Source organism: Sesamum indicum, linkage group LG11 (assembly GCF_026168435.1).
Source record: "Sesamum indicum cultivar Baizhima isolate 11 linkage group LG11, ASM2616843v1, whole genome shotgun sequence".
Lineage (NCBI taxonomy): Eukaryota > Viridiplantae > Streptophyta > Magnoliopsida > Lamiales > Pedaliaceae > Sesamum > Sesamum indicum.
The window spans coordinates 11,570,489-11,593,341 of record NC_142667.1 but is presented as its reverse complement, the minus strand read 5'-3'; the positions used below and the strand labels follow the sequence as shown (position 1 = coordinate 11,593,341).

The window sequence follows — 22,853 nt, the reverse complement described above, 5'->3', positions numbered from 1 at the left end:
ATCTCACTTCTCTTTGTTTTTCATCAAAATAAAATGAATTTTGTGGGGAGAGAAATTAATGTGAAGGTTTGCTGAGTTTGGTTGGGTGTGAGGTGTCCAACTACTGAGGAGGAAAAGCTGTAATTGCTGCATTAATGGGTGCAACAAAGGTATACAGTTGCCCATGGTGCCCAATGCCCCATCCATACACCTTTCACATCTAAGGACAACCCAACAATTCAAGGCCGCCCATTTTCACATTGCATGTCAAAAACCTCTCTTACATTCATGTCATCATCTTTTTTATACATCCATCCATGACTTTAAATTTTTTTTTTAAAGTAGATATATATATATATATATATAAACACAAGCGACCCTTCTATAATATTATAAATGAATAAATTATCTCTTTTATGAAAAAAAAATAGTAATTTACTTCATTAGATAGAAAAGTAAACTGCTATGTTTTTTCATCATAGATGAATAAATTGCTCATTTATAATATTACAGGGGAGTAAATTGCATTAAGCCACACATATATGTGTGTGTGTAAATAGGATGATTTTGGATCCCATGATTGGATACACGTCAACAACCATAAATTATCAAATCATTCGTCAATACAGCTTTTACATCTACGAAGTAGATGTTTGTGATAGTTCATACTTTTTGTGGTGAGAATCAGTTGTAGTCTTGTAGAGGAATTATAAATTTAGCTGGAATAAAAATATTGAGTGATTGAAGATAAAAGTGAACAGCGAGGAAAGAATGAAGTACTTGGAGTATTTGTTGAAAACCAATTAATATTTGAAATTTCATCAATGAGCTGCAGAAGTCGGTAGGGAACTGCTTAAAATTTTTTGGCTTAAATCTGTTAAAAACTATGAGTTGTAGACTAAAAATACTATCTCCAACTGATTTTCAATTAAAAAAAAACTTACAAATGCTTGTTTTCTAGTTGTTGCAGACAACTCTAACTATAAGAAATATAACTTTAACTATGATTCAATTATCATCGGTACTGATAAATAATCGTATCAAATAGTTATTGACCACAGTCATACAACAGTTGCTAGTTATGGTTTCTGCAATGGTGGTCAAAAGTCATGGCAAATGATTAAACCATGGCTTTCGGCTATAGCAAATATTTTTTTTATGGTAAAAAATTAGTTTTTGCATCAATTTTATTTAATAGTAATTATCTACCATGAAGTATTTAATTTTCTTGTTTTTTTTTTAATTTTTTGCTAGTTTGTGCATTTTAGGTTCTAATTAAATTGGAAGGAGAAAATCTTCATTTTATAATTATTCAACTTGCTCCTTAGATTATACAAAAGTATACTCCATATAATATAATTGTTTTCCAATATAAATATCATTAAGATTGTAAACAATCCGAATCGAAAAGGAACCCTTTATTATCCAAATTTGTTTAAATTACTATCAAGTTGAAAAAATTATATTTAAATTAAATTTAATTAAGAATTAAATCAAAGTCGAACGAGCTTTAATCGAATATGACACAGTTCGAGCTCGATAGTTTTTTTAGCAATTCAAATCAAATACGAATCGAGATTGAAAACTTATCATATGAAAAACTGAATTCAAATTTTATTTAATTAGTGAACAAAGTAAGCTCAAAAATAATTTTTATACATAAATTTTAATCAAATAATGAATAATTTAATTAATTTTTGAACCATAAAATATAATGTATGTTCATTAGGGACAGACAGAACACGAATAGTATGCATGTCCTACCTATGGAGGAACAAATCCTAGTAATAGTCCACTGATGCTGAGCTCACCCACATCAATGCATCCTCAACCGTCCGAATCTCACCAATTATTTAATTTAGCATAAATTACATTAATACCCTTAAAATTTTTAAATTAAAATTACGCATATACTCTCTATTTTGAAAAAATTACCCCTACATCCCTGAGACGAATGCTAGTGTAGTGCGTTCCAAGAAATATTCGTGTAAATTTTTACCTTTAAATATAAATATAATTATAATTACAATTTCAAAGGATGTATTATAATTTTCAAAAAGTAAGGACACCCTCAAGAGCGTCAATATAATTTACCCTTTAAATAAAAGGGATAATTTCAATGGTGTAATTACACATAAATTTTTTGTATTTTGACAAATTACATCTAGTATCCTTGACGTTTGTTTCTATCAAATAAATAGACCCTTTTGTTTCATCAAATATTGTTGATATTAAAAAAAAATTCATATTTATCCTTGATAAATTCATTACTCACCGACTGCGTGCCAAATAAATTTAATCTAACTAATTCACCTTTATACACTTTCATGCAATAATGTATGTGGGCGGGTATATCTTTACATTTATAAAGATATTGCGATCAAAAAATTTTATTTGATTTGTAATAAGTCAATAATAATCATTCGAAAATACATATGAACTACCATTCAAACTTTTTACTAATATAACAAATTTGATAAATTTTAACTAATTTAAAATTTTATTTATCAGATATTACCAAATATCAGAAGTATTAAGTATAATCTCTTGAATCACAAAAAAATATAAAAAATTACAACAAATGTAAAAAGAAGAAGAATGTAATTTTCCATAAATAAAATCCAAATTTAACTTTCACACCGTACCAGATAAATTGTAAACCGGTGGTAAAATCTAGATGCTTCGGGAGGTGAATCTGTGACGCGTGTCGACCTCCCATTGGTGCTCGATGTACTTGTATGTACTTACTGCTGCATCTCAACCCAATCCCAAGCTCAAATTGTGCAAATAGATGCATGTATGCCGACCTCATAACATCCTTTTACCAAAATGTCCTCGATCATTCTACACAATTTCCTATATACCCTCCGAAAGTAAAATAAGTCCTCAAGTTGGGAAACAATTACCTAGAACAGAATCTAATTTTTTATTCAACTTGCCATTCACATGAACTTTGGTAAAACAAATTAATGGCAGAAAAATATAAATATTATTTGAATCTAAATTTAGGTTAAATCATCATTGCCCCACTTTTCTGCAACAGAATACCAAGTTAGAATATCTTGTTAGTGCTACACGACGTTTAAATCAGTAAAATTGTTTAGAGGTAAAATTTTGAAAAATAAAGTGAAATTACACTTTTAACTCCATAGGATATGGGGTACGATACTTTTAGTCTTCTATTTTACGAAATTTTCAAAATTATCTTACAATTGTGAAAATTCGATACATTTAGTTTGATAAATCTCATAAAACAAATGGACTAAATATGTTAAGTTTTAGGGATAATTACACTCCCCTCCCCCCACTTTTTGGTGTAATTACATATAAACCCTCTAGTAGTTTGAAAAATTATATCTAGCACCCTTAAAGTTTGTATCTGTCTAACAAATAAGTGCCTCTGTTAGTCAAAATTTATCGAATTTGTTGATATTAATAAAAATATAAAAAAAATCTATATTTACCCCAAATTAACTTGTTACTAACTTGTTGCATGTCAAATAAATCTTTTTAAGATCAAATTGTCCCTATACGTCTTCACGCGTTATCTATATGGGCAGGTATATTTTCAACTTTATAAGGACAATTTAGTTAAAAAAAAAAGTGTTTGACCTGTAATAGATCGGTGATAAATCAATCAAGAGTAAATATCAATTTTCATTCCACTTTTTTGTTAATATCAACAAATTTAGTGAATTTTGGCAAAATGGGCAAGATTCACATGCTAATTAGCGGGTTGGGTCGCTGAACTAACCCGCCCAGTCCGACTTGAGACCAAGACCCGAATTATCAGCCGTTGCATTTTTGGCAGGTGTTCTTCCAGATGTTGCCACGTGGAGCAACTCAGCATGGTATGAAAAACTATAAATATTGTCAATCATGAGCATTTAATACTATTTCGACTACATTAAAGTCTTTCAAATCGTTTTCGACCCCACTTATTCTAACTTAAAAATCGGGAACCTTAGTGAGGGGCTGCTCAATAAGCCTAATATGTTTTGTTGTTCTTAAGATCCACATTACAGGAAACTTTAGAATCGCCAACGACCCGACCTACAACTATTAGTAGATCAGGACCGGACCCGTTTTAACTACTTGGATCAGACATCAAAATATATAATACGGATCTAGAGCTTGTTTTCTTGACTTTCTCACTAGAATATAAAATGTGAAGATAGCTGTAGTTCTATTTTCATAATTATGGTGCATAAATTCCTTTCTCAAGTAAAGATTTCTTCTTGTAATTTGGTCCAATTTCAGCACCAAATTAATGTCTCTCCCTCACTCATATCTAGGAATATATCATTACATTATTATATATATATATATCAGCAAACCCTGTAAGAACATCCAAACTGCCCATATATACCCCCTTATCTCTCTTGCTTTCCGACACTATCACCCACTACCCTAAAAGCTTAAGCCACCCCCACTCCACACACACACACACTTGCCGCCGCCACCGTGAACCGCCGCATTGACAACTGATCTCTCCACTGAACTACCCGCCCATCCGAAAATGATAAGGACCCTTCATTCTTGTCTCCTCATTCTCCTCCTTTCTCCGACAATGCTTATCTCAACTACCCACGCCGGCGAGGCACCAAAGCACGACCTCGTCCGCCGCTCCTGCGTCCACGCCAGCTACCCGGAAATCTGCCTCCGGACCCTCTCCTCCTACGGTGCCGCCGCCAGCACCCCCAGGGATTTGGCTCAGGCGGCGGTGAGGGTGAGCCTGGCTCACGTGCGCAGGGCCTCGGAGTTCCTGTCCCAGCTGAAGGTCGGCGGGCGGAGGGAGCAGGGCGCCCTCAGTGACTGCGTGGACCAAATGGGAGACTCCGTGGAGGAGCTGAGCAAGACGCTGGCCGCTCTGGAGCACCTTCGGCGCGGCGCCGATTTCAGGTGGCAGATGAGCAATGCGGAGACGTGGGTGAGCGCCGCCTTGACGAACGAGGACACCTGCCTCGACGGGTTCAAGGAGATCGACGGCAAAGTCCGGTCGGATGTGCGGCGGAAGATCACGAACGTCGCTAGAGTTACAAGTAACGCGCTTTATCTCATCAACCTTCTCGACGATCAGTCCCGAGGCAAACCTTGAATAAGTTTGATGAACACCCACATCGAATCCATGGCTTCCTCTGTTTCAATTTCACTACTCTATGATCTAAACTCCGACTCTCCCAAATCTCTCTCCTCCCTCCCTCCCTCTCTCTATATATATATGTATGCATAAGTGCATATATGAGTTCATAATGTAGTCTTGTAATATTTGTGCCGCCCCTTGTTAGTTCCGTGTTTGTGTGTGCATAATTTTGCTGAAATTAGTAGCTTCTGCTTGCCAATTTCTTCTTCGTCAGAGTGTTAAGCATAATGCATCGAACCAAATTTAATCGCATCAAATCAATGAAATGAGAAATATAAACTTAACATATGACGATTTGGTCATTTTTCTTAAAATTTTTTTTATCAAAATCAAATTTAAACGAATTAAATTAATTAAAATTTAAATATAATATACTTGCTGTTTAATTAGTTATTTTTATAAATTATATATTAATTTTACAATAAATAATTATACTTATTATATAATTCATTCGAATTTGATCGAATCAAATCCAAAATTCATATACACACTTATCATGAAGTAGTAGTGAGGAATTATGTCCATCAGTGGGCAGACGTAGAAACAAAACAATTGATCACGTGATTAGGTTATATAATTAGGTTGAGAACTTAAGTGGCGTCGCATGCATCTGAGATACTGCGTGATGGAGTGTGTGTAATTAATTTGTAAAACCGACATTAATATCCTTAATTATTATGCGGTCCTACTTAGTTATGGGTCTGCCGTGTTACTTACCTCCATGTCTCCAAAATTCAGAAATTTCTAACGTACGACATAGTTTCTTTTTTGTTTTCTTGTTTTTTGGGTTGTGGAGCTACATAATTGGACTGTGGGTTGCCATTTGAATATTATCTAAAGAAATTATGAATTAATTATTATATAGGTAAATTATGATCATTTTTTTTAATTGATGTAATTATAAGTATATTCTCGTTATTTGAAAAATTATAAATACTTCATGATTTTAATGTTCGTATAATAATGAGTCAACTTTGTTAGCTCCTGTTAAGTTTTCCTCCAATTTTCATGATGAACTTGTCAAAATATTATTTTTAAATTATAAATTATAATTTTATATATATTTTTGAAAAATTTTAAAATATTTTTATGAACTAATATGACCTATGTATTATTACTCTACACACCCTTGTTTTTATATTATTTTAAATATTTTTTTTAAATAACAATGGTAAAACAGTAAGTTTTTACCTCATCGTTTAGGGGTTACTTAATTATTGTTCATTTGACGGGGGATATTTGTAATTTTTCATTATGCCTAAAAACATTAATTGATCCAAAGATGCCTAAACGAAAATCTCCAACAAAAAATATATGCCATTTCTTCCTTTTTATCAAATCGATCATAACCATCACCTACGTTCCAGGAAATTGTGTACCACAAATAGGAACTAATAAAGAGAACTGTGATCCCGTAGAAAGATATCACGATCCCTTGTGGAAAAAAATTAATTTGCTGAAACGGAACAAAAGATATCAAATTTCTACCAAGATAACTGAAAGTTCCAACCAATAAGAATCCTAATGAACCTAAAAAAACGATAAGGGCCCAACAAAAATTACTTATTTTTCGAGACTCCTTTATACATTCTATCCATATATGTTTTGATCGCCAACTCATACTTGATCCGATTGCATTTTATTGAAATTGATAGAATACCCAAATGATTTTGACTTTAATTTTTTTGTTTCCGAAGGAACTGTCCTAAAGAAAAAAAGAGATTGCAAAAAAGTCCAAATGAATGCAAGACCCAAAATATCCCAAGAGGCCCAGTCCGAGTAAGGTCAAGGTGCCCGCCAAAAAGCTTAATTCGAGTACAACCCTAAGGAGTTAGACAAGAAGTGCCTCAAAGTGGTAAATCAGCTCAAGCGGTCTAGATCTAAGAAGGCCACACAAATTTTTGAAATTCCCAAATCAAAATAGAAGCTCATTCATGTGACATCCACGAGTGACATAAGTTGGTATCCATTTGGACCTCTAAGGCCACACTCGCACAAACTTATATTAAGACCTACCGCGTCAACAGTAACACGTGGTGCCTTCAACTGGAAGTAACCTAACTCTTTACTCTTGCAATTCTAATAGAGAAAAGGTATCTCCCCAAGTACTCTGCCAAAAATTCGAAAATACATTCTTATCTCTAAAAGATATTCTCATCCACGGCTTACTCCAATCACCCTTAATGATCCTAGGTCTCCAACTGCTGGGAGATGACTCTTAACTGAATTCATGGGAGATTTGATTTTATTTAATCGAATAAGAGTTGTCTATAAATTAAGAGTTCCCCAGTGGAAAAAAAAAAAAAAAACCTAGCTTTGGTTGAAAGAATAACTTTATTTTCTTACTTCTAATTTCACACTTCAAGCTTCAATTTCAATTTCTCAGTTGTACACAAAGAATGGGGAATACACTCTCAGTTCTGCTCATTCTATTACTCCATCCCATTATTTCGTACTTCAATTGGACCGGGACACCATTTTTTGTCTGTATTAAATTAAATATTTATAATTTTTTAAATAATCACGAAAATCTACAATTATATCAAATTATGAGTAAATATATTTTTCAAGAAAATCAAAATATATGTAATTTTTTGAAAACGAAAAGATTGATTGATCATTGCACCCAACAAGGTAGCTCATAAAATGCGGATTTAATTAATTTATATTTTAAATCATATTATATTTTCTATTTCAGTTAATATATACATGCTAATAGGTATAATATCTCTCCTTAAATCACATAAATAATTTTCTCTCTATACATATAAAATTTATTAGTCATTGTGACACGTCATTCCTACATGCATACAATAAGTAATTATTTATATATTTTAAAAAAAAGAAATAAATAAATAATTTAAAATAAACTAAGTTAGCAATATTATCTACCCAAAAAAATTGCTATAATTGTTTTACAAAGTGATGTTTGTGAGTGAAATTTTCATATTAGTATAGATATATAGATTAAAAAGAAGAATTTGAGTAGGAGTGGTTGAAAATATATAAGGATATTTTTGATAATTTAAAAAATTAGTATCACGGTGTAAGTAACCGTTATTTGTGAGTAAAAATGAAATTTTCTTTTTTATGTAGTATAGATATATCTATACAACATACCTACACACTCATAAATTGATAAATTAGTTTCTTTTTTTTTTGTACTGTACTTGTTCATATATTTATTTTTATATAATATATTTTAAAGTGTATAAAATTATTTATTATATGTACACAAAAACGTGTCACAATGACTAGTTAAATAAAATAAAAACACAATAAGATCTGAAACAAAATAATCAATCCACATGAAATGGGAGTTGATAAGAAATTGGTGTGATAAATTGGGGCTGGAAAAGGTTGGTGGGTTCACAATAATTGAAATAAATAATTTGAGAGTAGTGAGTGTAACCATCCATTTCACTATGCAGCTTTTGATTCCCATTTCAGGGTCTTGGGGCAAGCATCCGATTGGCCAGTTTGTCTATTCATTACGGGCTATCTGGCCCTTTTCTTGGCCCATATCACTACTACTTCCTCGTTTATTTCAGTGGTTGGGATAAATAAATGATAAATAAAAGGGGGTTAATTATCTTAAGTTTTCTTTAAAAAAATATTAAATTTACTTTTTTAATAAAAATTAAAATTACACTTACTCCGTCTTTGAAAATTTTTGGTTCACACCTGACCTTCTTTCATTTGGGTTGAACAGAAAATACTTACGTAATTTTGTTGCTAATTTAATATTCTCATGTATATTTTTTTGTATTTATAAAATGAGATACTGAATGAGGGGAACAGTTTAAAATTTATGCAAACTTTGTCACTAAGTTTAGCATTTTTCTTCCAAATCCTAATAAAAGAGGGTCAAGTGCAAGCAATTAATTTTTAGAGGCGGTGTAAGTTGTAATTTCAATTTTTTTAGGAGAGAGTATAATTTCTCATATTTAGAAGGGATCTAAGTATAATTAATTCAAAAATGTATTATCATGTGGAGTTGAACTATTTAGGATATATTTTGTTATGTTTACTTGTATGTATTTGATATGAACTGTTGGGAATTTATCCCAACAGTGATGAGACTAAATAAACAAATTCTAACTCAACTATTACAGAAAAATTAATGGGTTACGAAAATTCTTAATACAATTAATATTATAGAATAAACAATACAAAATATACAGACCAAATATTTATAGATTTCATTATAACATAATAAGATACTTTGGCTCAAGAAGCCTAAAAATAAATTTGGTCGTCTCTTGGATCTGTATCATTGGTCCAAAACCTATAAATATTTTCCCTTTTCAAGTTGTCATTTAGACTTATTGCAATCATCTTTATTTTACGATTTTTAGACCACTTCACTGACATGATCATCGAAATATTTTAATTAAGGCAGATCCTGATATCTCTGGCTTGGTGTCGATTTCATGTTATTTTCGAAAAAAAATTGAGAATATATTTCAAAATTTTCCACCTTGGTAAATATTAAAAGGAGTGATAAACATGTGATGCATAATAATTTATTTACTTTAATGGATAAGAATTAGGAAAGTAGTATCAAATTTCTAATTTGCCCCTAAACAAATTAGTAAAATAAATTTTCAAGGACAAAAAGGTAACTTTGTATCTTCTCCGGTCGGATGGGTCACATAGGATAACTTATATTTGGGTTAGGCTTGCGATAGTCTATCCAACAATGAATTAAATTTCAATCCAAATTCCGGCACATAAATTTGACATCCAATCAGACCTTAAGTCACATTTAGTTGGACTGTTTGGATAGTAAAAATAACATAAATATAGTGAGATTTTCTTTTTGGAACAATATATTAGTTGAGAGTTCGAAGATAATATGATTGTGGGTAAAAAGATCACTGTAAGAACCACTTTCTTGTGAAATTACAATAAAACCCATTAGTTATCAAATTCACTTTTTGTAGTGAATTGATCAAAAATATTCTTTTTATACCCATCCTTAGATTTCTTTTACATGTTTTTAAACATTTGTAAAAGTTTTAGTAAGGATAAAATAGTAATTTTTACCTCATTATCCAGGAGCTACATAATTATTTTCCATTTTAGAAGATATTTGTATTTTTTTTCAAAAACTATGTATTTGTAATTATATCAAACAACAAATACAATTGTAATTTATTTTATTTCTATCAATTGGTTATCATATTATCAATAGTGTAAGAAATAATTAGGATGTCATTTCACACTTGATTACCTACCCAACATTTATTAATTATCATAAAATGTATTACAACATGTATTGCTCTTTACACACAAAATTACATATGAATGTGTTACATGTTTGAGAACAAAAGTTTCATAGGGGTCACATACAAAATTTAATGCAATTAATAAGTGTTAGGAGGGAAGCTCAACCGCTGCACTGTGTTTAACACGTAAAAGGGCCGTACTCCTTATCTATAAATTTTATTTTTATTTAATAGTATGATATTATATTTTAAAAATATTAATAAACATATAGGATCCGCATTAAACTCTCAATTATGGTACAACTCTAAAAAAAAATAAATTAAACGTAATATTTATTATTTATGCCACAATGACTTTTGGTTCAACGATTTAAATACTTATATAATTAAATATAATTTTTATTTCTAGTGTCCAATTTTTATGATTTTCTTATATTTATTATATAATAGTAAATTAAAGAAAAATGAGGGGAAGAAAATGGATGGAGAGATGGAAAAGCAAATCATAAAAAATCAAAATTATATTTTAATTATGTAATTAGTAAACAGTTAAATTAATTTTGAAATTGATAAGTGCTAACTAATATATCCAATGTCTATCACACATCCCTGTGGCACACTGTGGTATAGAAGATCCGAAGACGGGCAAATTTAATTTTTTAAAGCTAATATGAGGCCCATTTTACATGGACTATGTACTGGGCTTGACTATAACTTACAAAGACATCGAATTGGGCTTGATTGTGAGTTTTAACAAACTTAATTGTGTCAAAATAATGTTTCAGAATTGATCCAGTTGTTTGGGAATCGATCATGTGTTTAGATTGGTTTATAAGTATAGAACTACTGGCATAAGAATCAACGCGGACCAAAATATTCTATTTATCTCCATAAATCAAAATAAAATGCTTCAAAAATTCTTAATGTTCTATTTTTCGACTCGATTTTAGTAGATACACTTATTTTATTTTTTTGAACTATAAATAATTTTTTTTAATATTCAGTTCACTTTATTATTTTATATATATATTTTTAATAAGGAACAAACCAGTTCTGTATGAAGGGTTTAAATTTATGCAAGAACCTCATCCCCCCATTAAATGTGAAAGGACAATTCTATCCTAATAGTCCATTAGAGCCCCAGCGCAGAAAGTCTCTCTTTCACCCGATTCTTCCCAACCTAAAAAGCTCCTAAATCACACACCAATAAAACCCTTTTCCCCTGAAAGCTAAAACCCTACACTTGGACGCCCTCAATCTTCCGCCCCTACATCCCCGGCGATAATGGAAGGCGTCGAAATGGAGGCTGCGCCACCATTACATGACTCAAACGAGGACTTCTGCTCCGCCGTACTCTCCCAGTTCAGCAATTCAAACAACGAGCACCACCTCCACACCTGCGCCGCCATAGGCGCCATGGCTCAGGAACTGGAAGACCAAAACCTCCCCCTCACCCCCATCGCGTACTTTGGCGCCACGTGTTCCTCCATCGACCGCCTCTCCTCAACCGCCGACTCCCCCGGCCACCTCCTGGACTCCCTAATTACTATTCTGAGTCTAGTTATCGACAGACTTTCCCCAGCTGTGCTCAAGACGAAATACGTTTATCTATCCGGGCTTCTAATTCGGATTCTTCGAGGGAAATCGATACAAGTTAATGGCGTTGTGCCCGGGTTAAAGTGTTGTTCCCGATTGCTGATCGTGAGGGAGCAGGTGGGGTGGGCAGACGTTGCAGAGTTGTACAGCGTCCTCATCAGTTACATAACTGATGATCGGCTCAAGGTCTGGAAAAGCTGTGTCTTTATAATGTTTCTGTTTATGTTGTTAATTTTTCCATTATTAGCGATATATGCATTTCTGGTATGTGTGGATAACATGTGATACTCAAATTTGTTTAATTGAAAAGGGAATTCCTTCCTAGGTGTCATTTTCTTTTAGGCGTCTTTATTTTGCGGAGACTGTTAGTAGTGCAGCTTGGCTAAAGATTATGTTGCTTGATGAAATTTAAGGTATTTGGAAAAGTGGATTTTTTATGAGTCGCTGAAAGTGTTATTCATTCAGTTTGTGTTATTTAGGATGTTCGTACCAAATGTTGCTTCTTTGAGAATCTTGTCTTCTGAAGTTTTACTCTTTGATTTTTTGCTTTCTAAGAACAGTAGATTTGAAAGGACTTTTGTCCACCATTTGAGATAACTGTTTCATTTAAGTTGCTTAGTTTAACAAGATAATGTAAGTAACCCAATAAGCTATTTCTCCTGTCCATAAGCCAGTCAAATTGCATATTTTTCTTTTCAGTCATCTGTAAGTAGTTCAGTAATTTTGAGTGACTATCATTGTTTGGGGACATAGCCATAATATTAAGCTATAGGATGCTTTTCATTTCTTTTTTTAAAAAATTATTTGTTTTGACTGAAAAATCAATTTAGTGCACCTGGGAGAGGGAACACAACTAATACATGGGTTTCTCAGAGTTGAGGTTGTCGAAGAACCAACAAATGGTGGAAAAGTACATTGGTTTATGTGAATGACTGTTGTCTTTTATGGATGGCTAGTTTTCAAACACAATTCTGTACTCTTCTTGACTGACGTCTCTGAGCATGATTTGGATGATGAAACAACAGGTAAGAAAACAATCACATTCATGTCTCCGTGATGTCCTGGAGTATTTTCAATTAGTGCCAATGCTTTCACCATTGCTGGCACCTGCAAGTGAAGCCATTACAAATGTCTTTGAGAGGTTTCTTCTGCTTGCTGGAGGATCAAGTGGAAATGCTTCGGAAGGGTCCAGAGCAGCACAGGAAGTCCTTTACATTCTGGATGCTCTTAAAACCTGTGTTCCTTTTATGTCTTCAAAATCATCGGCAAACATCTTGAAGTACTACAAATCTCTATTGGAACTGAGACATCCCATTGTTACTAAACGCATAACAGATGGTCTCAGTGCCCTATGTATCCATTCTACTGGAGAAATTTCTGCAGAAGTCCTACTTGATTTGTTATGCTCTTTAGCTATCTCAGTCTCGCGCGACGAGTCATCTGCTGATAGCATGACATTTACTGCTCGCTTGCTAGACACTGGGATGAAAAGAGTTTATTCTCTCAACAGACAAGTTTGTGTGGTCAAGCTTCCTGTTGTTTTCAATGCGCTAAAAGGTCAATTGTTGTTGTTCTCTTCTTTACTCTCTTTTATTATTCCTTTCGATTCATGAGTAGTCTAATCCTTTGGCACTTTTTCCCCTTTCCCCCCCTTTTTTTTTCTGAGTACAAAAAATGTGGTATATACTCGCATGCAGTGTACTAAACTTTTCTCCTTTGGGCTTTGCTCAGATGTGTTGGCTTCTGGACATGAGGAGGCCTTGGTAGCTGCTGTGGCAACATTTAAGAACTTAATAAATTCATGTATCGACGATAGCTTGATAAAACAGGGTGTCGATCAGATTTCAGTCAGTGCCAATGCGGGCACAAGGAAATCCGGACCCACAGTCATAGAAAAAGTTTGTGTAACCATTGAAAGCCTGCTCGGTTATCAGTATGAAGCCGTCTGGGATATGTCATTCCAAATTGTTTCGACCATGTTTGACAAATTAGGTACGCACTAGATTATCTGCTTGTTTCAGATGCATTTGTGAATTAGTTGCACACAGGCTTATTTCTAATTTATTTGGTATTTTAACTTTCCTGGTGACCTGGTTGGAAGAGATAAACTTTACCCAACACATCATTCCTCATTCATTCACTCAAAACATATAAAAGCATTGTTCTATTTTTATATCATTCATGTGATGACATTAGAAAGAGGATTTGTAGTAATTTGAATCAAGGGCCCTTACGGCTTGGCGTTGCAGGTAAACGTTCTTTTTACTTTATGAAGGAAGCACTCAAGAGTTTAGCTGATATGCAGAAGTTGCCAGATGGAGACTTTGCTTTCAGGAAGCAGGTAATCATCATTTAAGGAAAGTTAACTTGGATTAATGGCAGCTTGATGTACTTTTGAATAGTCTTTATGAATTTACTTTTATTCTTTTCAAAAAAGCCCTTGTATAGTCTTTTTGAATTTACTTTTATTCTTTTAAAAGAGCCCTTGTACCAAACTACTATCTTTCAGTATTTCTCTTAAAAGGATTCTCCCTCACGTCTCATACTAGATGATGAAAAGGCACTGGATCCGTCTTAGTAATCCTTCTGTAAATTGCTCGGGTGTAGCTTCCAAGGGAATGGTTGATTTTGAGTTTTAAGTTTGTGATTTCAGATAACCAAGTCCAAAAATATTTAGTCCAGTGAGGTTTTTTATGGATAACGAACTACTAGCTGGCGTTTATGAAAGATAATTAATGTGGGTAAAGAGTGAGGGTTTATTTTCTATTAGAGATAGTATGGAATATGTAGCATTTCGTTTATGCATCTTGTTTTGTTCAATTTGGGGTAATTTGTAGATACTTATGAGAGCATCTTGTAGTGTACTCAGGTCCTGACGAGTTTCTTCTTGAGAAACTCTAGGCAAGGCGTACTTTTAATTATAAGTATTCATTGCTTTACTAGTTTGTAGTCTGTGATTCTATCTGCTGGTGCACCGTACCTTGGTTTCCTGTCTAATTATATTTGGTTTAAATAGTTCTATAATTAATTCTGGCAGTTGCACGAGTGTGTGGGATCAGCTCTTGGAGCCATGGGACCTGAGGACTTCTTGAATATTCTGCCTCTAAATTTGGAAGATCTATCTGAGGGCAACCTTTGGCTTTTTCCAATTCTGAAACAGTATACTGTTGGTGCTCATTTGAGTTTCTTTACCAAATCAATTTTACCCATGGTTGGAGAAATGAAGAGGAAGTCTGCAATGGTATAAAACTCTCTCTCAGTTTTTTATCACAGATATTGTCTTTTTGGTGTGTACTGAACAAGGGTACTCAATTCAGCTCGAACAAGAAGGAAAAATACAGTCAGCAAGGAGTGTTGATGGGATTGTGTACTCCTTGTGGTCACTGCTACCATCATTTTGCAACTATCCTGTTGATACTGCTGAAAGTTTCAAGGCTTTGGAGAGAGCACTATGTACTGCCCTTCAAGACGAACCTGATGTCCGTGGTATAATATGCTCCAGCTTGCAGATTCTTATTCAGCAGAATAAGAGAATTCTGGAAGGAAACGAGAATAGTCCTAATATTGAAGTAGGCATACCAGAGAGATGCGCTATTGCCCTCTATACTGCACATGTTGCTGGCTCTAACTTGAGTATATTGAAATCCTCTGCTCGGGAGTTATTGTCTGTTCTTACAGGAGTCTACTTTAAGTCTTCTAAAGATACTGCTGGCATTTTGCAGGTAACTTGGAACCCCCTTTTTCCTATCTTTTGCTAGATGAGTTAAAATTCAATTCGTGGGTCATTAGATAGTATAGTCTTGTATTTGGGCTGGTTAATCGGCCATTTGTGAGATGTGTTTCCACATATGCCATTCAACTCATTCTGGAATGATGCAACTTGCAAGTACACTCCAGTAGTATTGCAACACTCTGGCCCTTGTGTCCCTATATTATAGATGCCCTGTATGTGATCTCTCTTTCAAATACTTAACAACCTCTGATACCTATTGATTGTACTTCTTGAACTGCCATAACGTAACCGTAACATCTTACTTCTTTATCAATTTATTTGCACAACGATCGTTATTGTACTCAGTCATAAACTATTACGCCAAGGTAGAACATAGGATATAATGAGCACAAATCAGCAAATTGTCAATACCAAACTTCTTTTGAGTGAATTGCTTGAAATCATGGAATACAATGAATGAAAGCTTTATTCGGAGGATCCAGAGCTGAATTCATGAATGACCGCCCAATTGACATGAGTCACATGACATATATGATAACTTTTGTACGTGAGAAAAAAAATTTGACCTGCACTATGTTTTTTATTTTACTCAATAACTTCCCATAGTTTCCCCTTCTTTAGCATGCTCCCCCTTTTCTCTGTTTTCTGTATTTCTGGTTCAGAAAAGTTGAGACATCCATCCCCTATTTTGAGAAAACTAAAAACAGGGGGAGACCTGCCATAATTCTAGATAACCAACTTGGCATCCAAGTTGAAAAGTCAATGAAACAGGATTTATTGTGGCACCTGATGCTAAATGGTTATCTAGATTTGTCAATGAAATGAAATGATCCTGGCATATTGTTGAAAGAAATTTTAACCTTCATCAAGGTAGCTTTTGATGAGTCTTGCTTGTGTCTTGCAGTCTACAATTGGAGAGCTTGCTTCAATATCGGATAAGGAGGTGGTCACATGGTTTTTCAAGAAAACCATGCAGAAGCTTCTGAAGGTTACTCAAGAGGCTGGCAAATCAAGAAGCTCCAAGAACTCAAATCTCATGCAGGTTGACAACTCATCCCATGATGGATCACTGTCAACAGCCAGGTGCGTTTAATGTGTATCTGGGTGTACAACTATTTCTCATTCTCTTTCGAGTACCTTGCCTGAATAAGCCAAGTAACTGAAAACTACATCTTTCTTTGGAGTTTATAATAGTTTTTTCTTGATTACAGGGGACAATTATTTGACCTTGCAGTTTCCTTTTTACCTGGCTTAGATTCCAAGGAAATTGATCTTCTATTTGTTGCTGTACAACCCGCACTGAAGGTTCATCCATATTCTTCTCTGTTACTACCCACCATTGTGCATGTGGACTGTGGTGGAGGATATATATGTCCTTTGGATTGAATAAGTATACAAACTAAATTCAAGTATGTATCTTCTGCATTCCAGGATGTTGATGGGTTGGTCCAGAAAAAGGCCTATAGAGTACTGTCTTTGGTGTTTCAGGTACTCCAAAGCTCCAAATAAGAAAATTTAGCCCTTGTAGAAGTAAAATCTTTGTTCAATCTGGTTAGTGGTTGACCTGTTGTTGAGTTCCAATGTGTAAGATGCAGCGACAGCTTCTTCCCCTGTTTGCAAACTAACTATTTTACATTTTAATTTTGGCTTCTGTTTTGTAAAAGATACATTATTTTGTGGAACTAGTTTCTGAGACATGTACAACTATAAATCCCAAGATCTTAGTACTTGATGCAAGCAAAAAATGTATGGTTAATCTCATAAGTATTCTTAAAAAGAGTAGCCTATTGTAATCAATTGTGATCACCATGAGTTGGTGTCATTTTCTGAAATCTCATGGTCTCTTTTTTCCTAGATCCCACTTTCCTCATGATATTATCAAAATTAGAGTATATGAATCACGTTATAATCATTTCCATTATATGGTGTCACTAAAATGAGCTGATTTTTATGTGAATAATCATTTTTTTCATTTGTGAAATTTGTTTATACTACTGCATCTGCTTTTATTACTATTATCAGTCCACGGTTACTAATGAGTGCACATTTTACCAAGAAGGAAGAAAGGATGCATTATAATTCTTATTGAATGTTTTCACATTTTGGCTGATGACCTAAGTGAAAATTTGATTGACAGTACTCTGATGACTTTATTTCAAGAAAATTGGAAGAGGTGCTCAGTTTGATGATTGAGGTGCTGCCATCATGTCATTTTTCTGCTAAACGTCACAGACTCAACTGTTTATACTTCTTGATCATCCACGTTTCTAAGGTGAGAAGCACTACACTAATATTCTGTTATAGCTTAGCTTGACAGGAGGTCGACCTTTTGAAATGGATAGTGTCATATGAGTTCCACACTTGGAGGAGCTTTTAATTTTGCATTCCTATACAATGCAGGAAGGGTCCGAACAGAGGAGGCACGACATCACTGCCTCTTTCCTTACTGAAATTATACTAGCCCTAAAAGAGGTACGAAGCTTGTCATTTACTACTGAATATGTTGTTGTTCCATTATGATTAATTGGATTAAAATAGTGGAGCTTTATCATTATGTTATCTTTCTTCAACTCTTTTAGGTATTAGATCTTGAGCTATAATTGCTTTACATTGCTCCAATTTTTCTGGGCTTCACAGCCAGGCTTGTTCACAAATTTTGTAGTATGTTTCAGGTGTTGCATCTTATTGGTTTTTTTTCCTTGCTAGGCTAACAAGAAAACAAGAAATAGAGCATATGATATTCTCGTCCAGATTGGTCATGCATGTGGAGATGAGGAGAAAGGCGGCGAGAAGGAGAAACTACACCAATTTTTTAATATGGTACTTGATTTATTATGCCCATGCTGACATTCCTTGCTATCCAATTATGTTACATTCCTGTTTTTGTTATACGTAGGTTGCTGGGGGCTTGGCAGGTGAAACCCCTCATATGATTAGTGCTGCAATGACAGGCTTAGCTCGCTTAGCTTATGAGTTCTCGGATCTTATTTCCGCGGCTTACAATGTTCTTCCATCCACATTTCTCCTCCTCCAAAGAAAGAATAAAGAAATAATTAAGGTCCACCTTTACAAATTGAATATTTTAAAATCTGCTAGTCTTTTTGACTGACCCTTTTGGTTCTATATTATTGCATTTTTTGCAGGCTAATTTAGGTCTTCTGAAGGTATTGGTGGCCAAATCACAAACAGAAGGTCTACAAACACACTTACGAAGCATGGTGGAAGGGTTGCTGAACTGGCAAGATAGCACCAGAAACCATTTCAAAGCAAAAGTAATTAGCCTTTGGGTTGTCTCTTGTAAATCTCATTCTGAATATTTTGGATTCTATACACCATCTAAGAAATGCTTGCTGCTACAATGAGCTGAAGTTATGCGTAAATAGTCTCCTTTGTGCTCTAAAATTTAGTTTGATTTAGAGATGTAATATTTGCTTGTTTTTTTGTATTTGTGTAGGTTAAAATGCTTCTTGAAATGCTGGTGAAGAAATGTGGCCTTGATGCTGTGAAGGAAGTCATGCCGGAAGAGCATATGAAACTCCTAACTAACATAAGAAAGGTTTGTAGTAATTCAGATTAGGATGGTTAACTCTTTCCTTTTCCCGGAAAATATAACTTTTTGGTGAAATTCTTCCAAATGCAGCTCAAGGAGCGGAAAGAGAGGAAACAGGCTGCTAAATCTGTAGAAGACAGGTCCATTCTATCAAGAGCAACTACATCCAGGTATTTGCTTTTCCTGCTATGTACATGGATGCTTAAGAATTACAAAACCCAAATGCCCCCAAAGTTCTTCAAATTTAGTGTTTCCTAGATCAACAAGTACAACTGGCTGTCAAAATCATCAGATAATGTAATAATTGGAAAGCAGCTGGCAATTAGCAATATCTAAAGATTATGGCTGGCAGTCCTGGATTTATAACATAGTTTCAGCAATAGGATTAATTACATTTAAGATCCGCTCCGAAAATGCGAAATTAGGATTTGAATGGAAAATACTGGCGTTAGCCGAAAAAGAAAAATACATAAATTTCTGATTTTACCCTCATTCAACATTTTCCTATCATATTTTTATACTTGTTACGGTTTAAATATAATATAGATATAAACGCAAAAGTGTATTTGTTTTAAAATATTGCTCTCAAAATAATAGCCATTTGATACAAAGTAATAATAAATGAATGAAAAAACTAGTCATCTTTTGGTGCTCTTTTGCTTCTTATACATGGAGTGAGCTTAACATCAATGTTGTATCTATTTCTTGTAAATGTCATGTTCAAGTATTTTAATCTAGTGCTTCATGAAATATATGCAACAATAGTGTGCACCACACCCCATATATAGGAAGTAAAAAAGTAAAAATTGACTAGTTTTTCCATTTATAAATAGCTACTTGTTGTCCAATGGCTATACTCGGGATAGTATTTATTATTTCACCCCTTTTAATTTATATAAACAACGTTTGCCGGTAAAATTGGGAATTTATGTAAAAAAATTGTTGACGCCAACATTTTCCGTCCAAATTCTAACGAAAGGGGTAGCATAGTGAAGTTTCAGAGGGGGCGTAAGTGTAATTTTATAACTTTTTTGGGAGAAAGTGTAATTTCGTATTTTCAGATGGGGTCTAAGCCTATGGCTGGCTGTCCTAGATTTATAACATCGTTTAAAAATATTGAGTTATCAGCATAGATATCCGACATATCAACTAACCATAGGAATGCTCTCTCAAGTTACTTTCATTCAGCTGAGATGACTATTTAATTTGCAAGCTATCTGTGTGCATGTTTGCAGGTGTACACCAAGTTCTTCAGTGAAATAATTTTATTCTTTGAATCGAGTCATATTTGAATGCTATAGCAGTCGAAATAAAATGTATACTTCTCAAAGATTTTGTCTTGGTTGGCAAATTGGGACAGTACTTGAATAGAAAATCTGAAATAGGCTGCCGAAGTGGACCTTAATGAACCTTTCAGATATTTACTTGAGAAAAAGGAACCATAATAACTGTACCATGACTACTTTCATTAGTCACATTTTAATTTTTGTTGGTTGATGTGGTTGTTCATTCATCTGTTTTACAGGATAAGTAGATGGAATCATACAAAAATATTTTCTGATTTTGATGATGGGGAAATGAGGAACAGTGATGGTGAATTGGTGGATGAGAAAAGTATTTCTAGCCGGCAGAGCAACTATTCCTCAGTGTTACAATCCAAAGCATCTTTGTTACGGTGAGTTTAGATTTTTGTGTAACTGATTAATATAATCTATATGGGACTACTTAGGATATCTGATGCCACTATAGCACCCGGGCAGGTGACTAATCATACTCTGGTTCTATGTTTTTTAACTAACAATTGGTAAAGCATGACCAGGTCGAAGAAATCCCGTAAGGCAGCAAAGAGCTTGCAAGAAGACTCATTTGACCAATTGGATGATGAGCCTCTTGACTTGCTTGATCGGCAGAAAACAAGGTCTGCACTTCGATCGTCACAGCTGGTAAATAGGAAGTCTGATTCAGATGAGGAACCAGAGATGGACGCTGATGGGCGTCTGATTATTCACGAGGATGCTAAGAGAAAAAGGGCCGATAGGAAACAGAAGCGAGAGGTGCCCTCGGACACTGAGGTAGATGGAAGAAGTGAAGCTGGAAGTCACTTGTCTGCAAACTCAAAGAAAACTCAAAAGCGCATGAAGACATCAGAGAGTGGGTGGGCTTACATGGGCAAGGAGTATGCAAGTAAGAAGGCAAGTGGTGACGTGAAGAGAAAGGACAAGCTCGAACCTTATGCATATTGGCCACTTGACCGTAAAATGGTGAGCCGAAGGCCAGAGCATAGAGCAGCTGCGAGAAAAGGCATGGCAAGTGTTGTGAAGCTAACAAAGAAGCTGGAAGGAAAAAGCGCCTCACATGCCCTTTCCATGAAGGGAGTAATGTTGAAAAAGAGCAAAAAGAAAGGCAGCCAAAAGAAAACATGAATGGCTATTGACGTTTTGTGTCTGCTGAACTTGTATTTGGTCATTCAATTTTTCTAGATTTGCTTTTTGGGTTTATTTCTAGTGCAAGTTCGCAAAGAAGACCTGGCAGTGCATGAAAGATTGTATGAGTTGCATGTCCCGGCAGTGCTTGAAAGAAGACCCCCCATTGGCACCTAGGAATTTGAAATTAAAATGAGTTATATATTTTTCCAATGTATATAGATGAAAAATCAAGTCTATATAAACAAGCTTGATTCTACTTCTTATCACTTAATTTTTGTACCTTGAGTGATATGACTTTGAGAATTATCAAGAAAATTGAAGCATGAAATGTTATTAGAACTTATTGTTAGTTATTTTCGTTGTTCATGGTTTCCTTTATCTAGTTAGATTTAAGGCGTTTGTTCATTTGTATTCATAGTTCATACCTGATGAATTAAGTTATAATCGAAAAATCTGCAAATGCTGCTCCGAGTTTCAGGTTTGGACAGCTATGTAATGGCAAGCCAGAAGTCGTATTTTATTCGTGAAATTCAACGTTAGATGTCTTGCGTATGAACAAACCTCAATGACTGCATTCTGAGGAACAAGTTTTGTTTTCATAGATTTTTTATGAGCTCATAAAACATTGGGTGTTTTGAGGAATATGTTGGGCTTTCAGTTGCCCGATGTCTGCTAAATCTTAAGATACGAGCTTCGTCGATAGGTTGCTGTGTTATTCGAAGAAATTTAATTGTTGGATAGCTGGATGTCAAGACGTCTGGGTGGTGTAGTCGGTTATCACGCTAGTCTCACACACTAGAGGTCCCCGGTTCGAACCCGGGCTCAGACAAACTACTCAATATATCGCTTTCTCAACATCCTTTTTTCAGAGCTGTTGGATTGGAATTTGGACCCAGAGAATATATGTATTTATAGGTCTAATTCTACTATCCATTACACATCATTTATTAGTGGTGTTGCACATTTCATTACCATAACAAACATATAGGTTACTCTGGTTTTTCACTAAAGCTTCTCTGTTTTTCTTCCTTCAAATATAGACGCATGAAATCAATTATCAAGGAGTTTAACAACGACTCCAGGACGATGTGTGAAGGGACAGATTTGTCGCAATGGTATAAATTTATCAATGTGGTTAAAAGTGGATGTGGGGTTAATAATGGTTCATCTCGTAAATCCATCACTATCACCATAA

The 22,853-nt window shown here is 34.4% G+C and overlaps 2 protein-coding genes and 1 non-coding gene across 4 annotated transcripts; all 3 read left to right on the top strand.

Moving 5' to 3' along the window:
- The first annotated feature begins 4,315 nt into the window (after window positions 1–4,315).
- On the top strand, window positions 4,316–5,321 carry LOC105173716 (Plant invertase/pectin methylesterase inhibitor superfamily protein). Its single transcript, XM_011095576.3, has one exon. The coding sequence runs from the start codon at window positions 4,499–4,501 to the stop codon at window positions 5,075–5,077; it is 579 nt and encodes a 192-aa protein (XP_011093878.2). The 5' UTR covers window positions 4,316–4,498; the 3' UTR covers window positions 5,078–5,321.
- Window positions 5,322–11,485: 6,164 nt separating this feature from the next.
- On the top strand, window positions 11,486–22,011 carry LOC105173715 (ARM repeat superfamily protein). Of its 2 annotated transcripts, none has more exons than XM_020697737.2 (18): window positions 11,486–12,135; window positions 12,975–13,506; window positions 13,681–13,941; window positions 14,199–14,290; window positions 14,987–15,190; window positions 15,267–15,671; window positions 16,587–16,765; window positions 16,894–16,987; window positions 17,114–17,170; window positions 17,820–17,954; window positions 18,083–18,154; window positions 18,389–18,502; window positions 18,579–18,740; window positions 18,826–18,954; window positions 19,137–19,238; window positions 19,323–19,402; window positions 20,758–20,907; window positions 21,043–22,011. In XM_020697737.2, exons 1-18 carry the CDS (start codon window positions 11,638–11,640, stop codon window positions 21,653–21,655), a joined length of 3,879 nt encoding a protein of 1,292 aa, XP_020553396.1. In that variant the 5' UTR covers window positions 11,486–11,637; the 3' UTR covers window positions 21,656–22,011. The 2 variants fall into 2 exon arrangements, with proteins under 2 accessions (XP_020553396.1, XP_011093877.1); XM_011095575.3 differs by having other exon boundaries at window positions 11,487–12,135; window positions 21,052–22,011.
- Window positions 22,012–22,413: 402 nt separating this feature from the next.
- Window positions 22,414–22,487, top strand: TRNAV-CAC (transfer RNA valine (anticodon CAC)). The gene has a single exon. It is a non-coding gene; the product is annotated as a tRNA-Val (tRNA).
- The last annotated feature ends 366 nt before the right edge of the window (window positions 22,488–22,853 follow it).

What these genes read in the sequence shown, in the direction of transcription:
- LOC105173716 (XM_011095576.3), top strand. Translation starts at nt 4,499, where the DNA reads ATGATAAGGACCCTTCATTCTTGTCTCCTCATTCTCCTCCTTTCTCCG.
- LOC105173715 (XM_020697737.2), top strand. Translation starts at nt 11,638, where the DNA reads ATGGAAGGCGTCGAAATGGAGGCTGCGCCACCATTACATGACTCAAAC. An exon ending in TGAAGAGGAAGTCTGCAATG is followed by an intron (nt 15,191 to 15,266) that starts GTATAAAACTCT and finishes TACTCAATTCAG; the next exon opens with CTCGAACAAGAAGGAAAAAT. An exon ending in TGATCATCCACGTTTCTAAG is followed by an intron (nt 17,955 to 18,082) that starts GTGAGAAGCACT and finishes TATACAATGCAG; the next exon opens with GAAGGGTCCGAACAGAGGAG.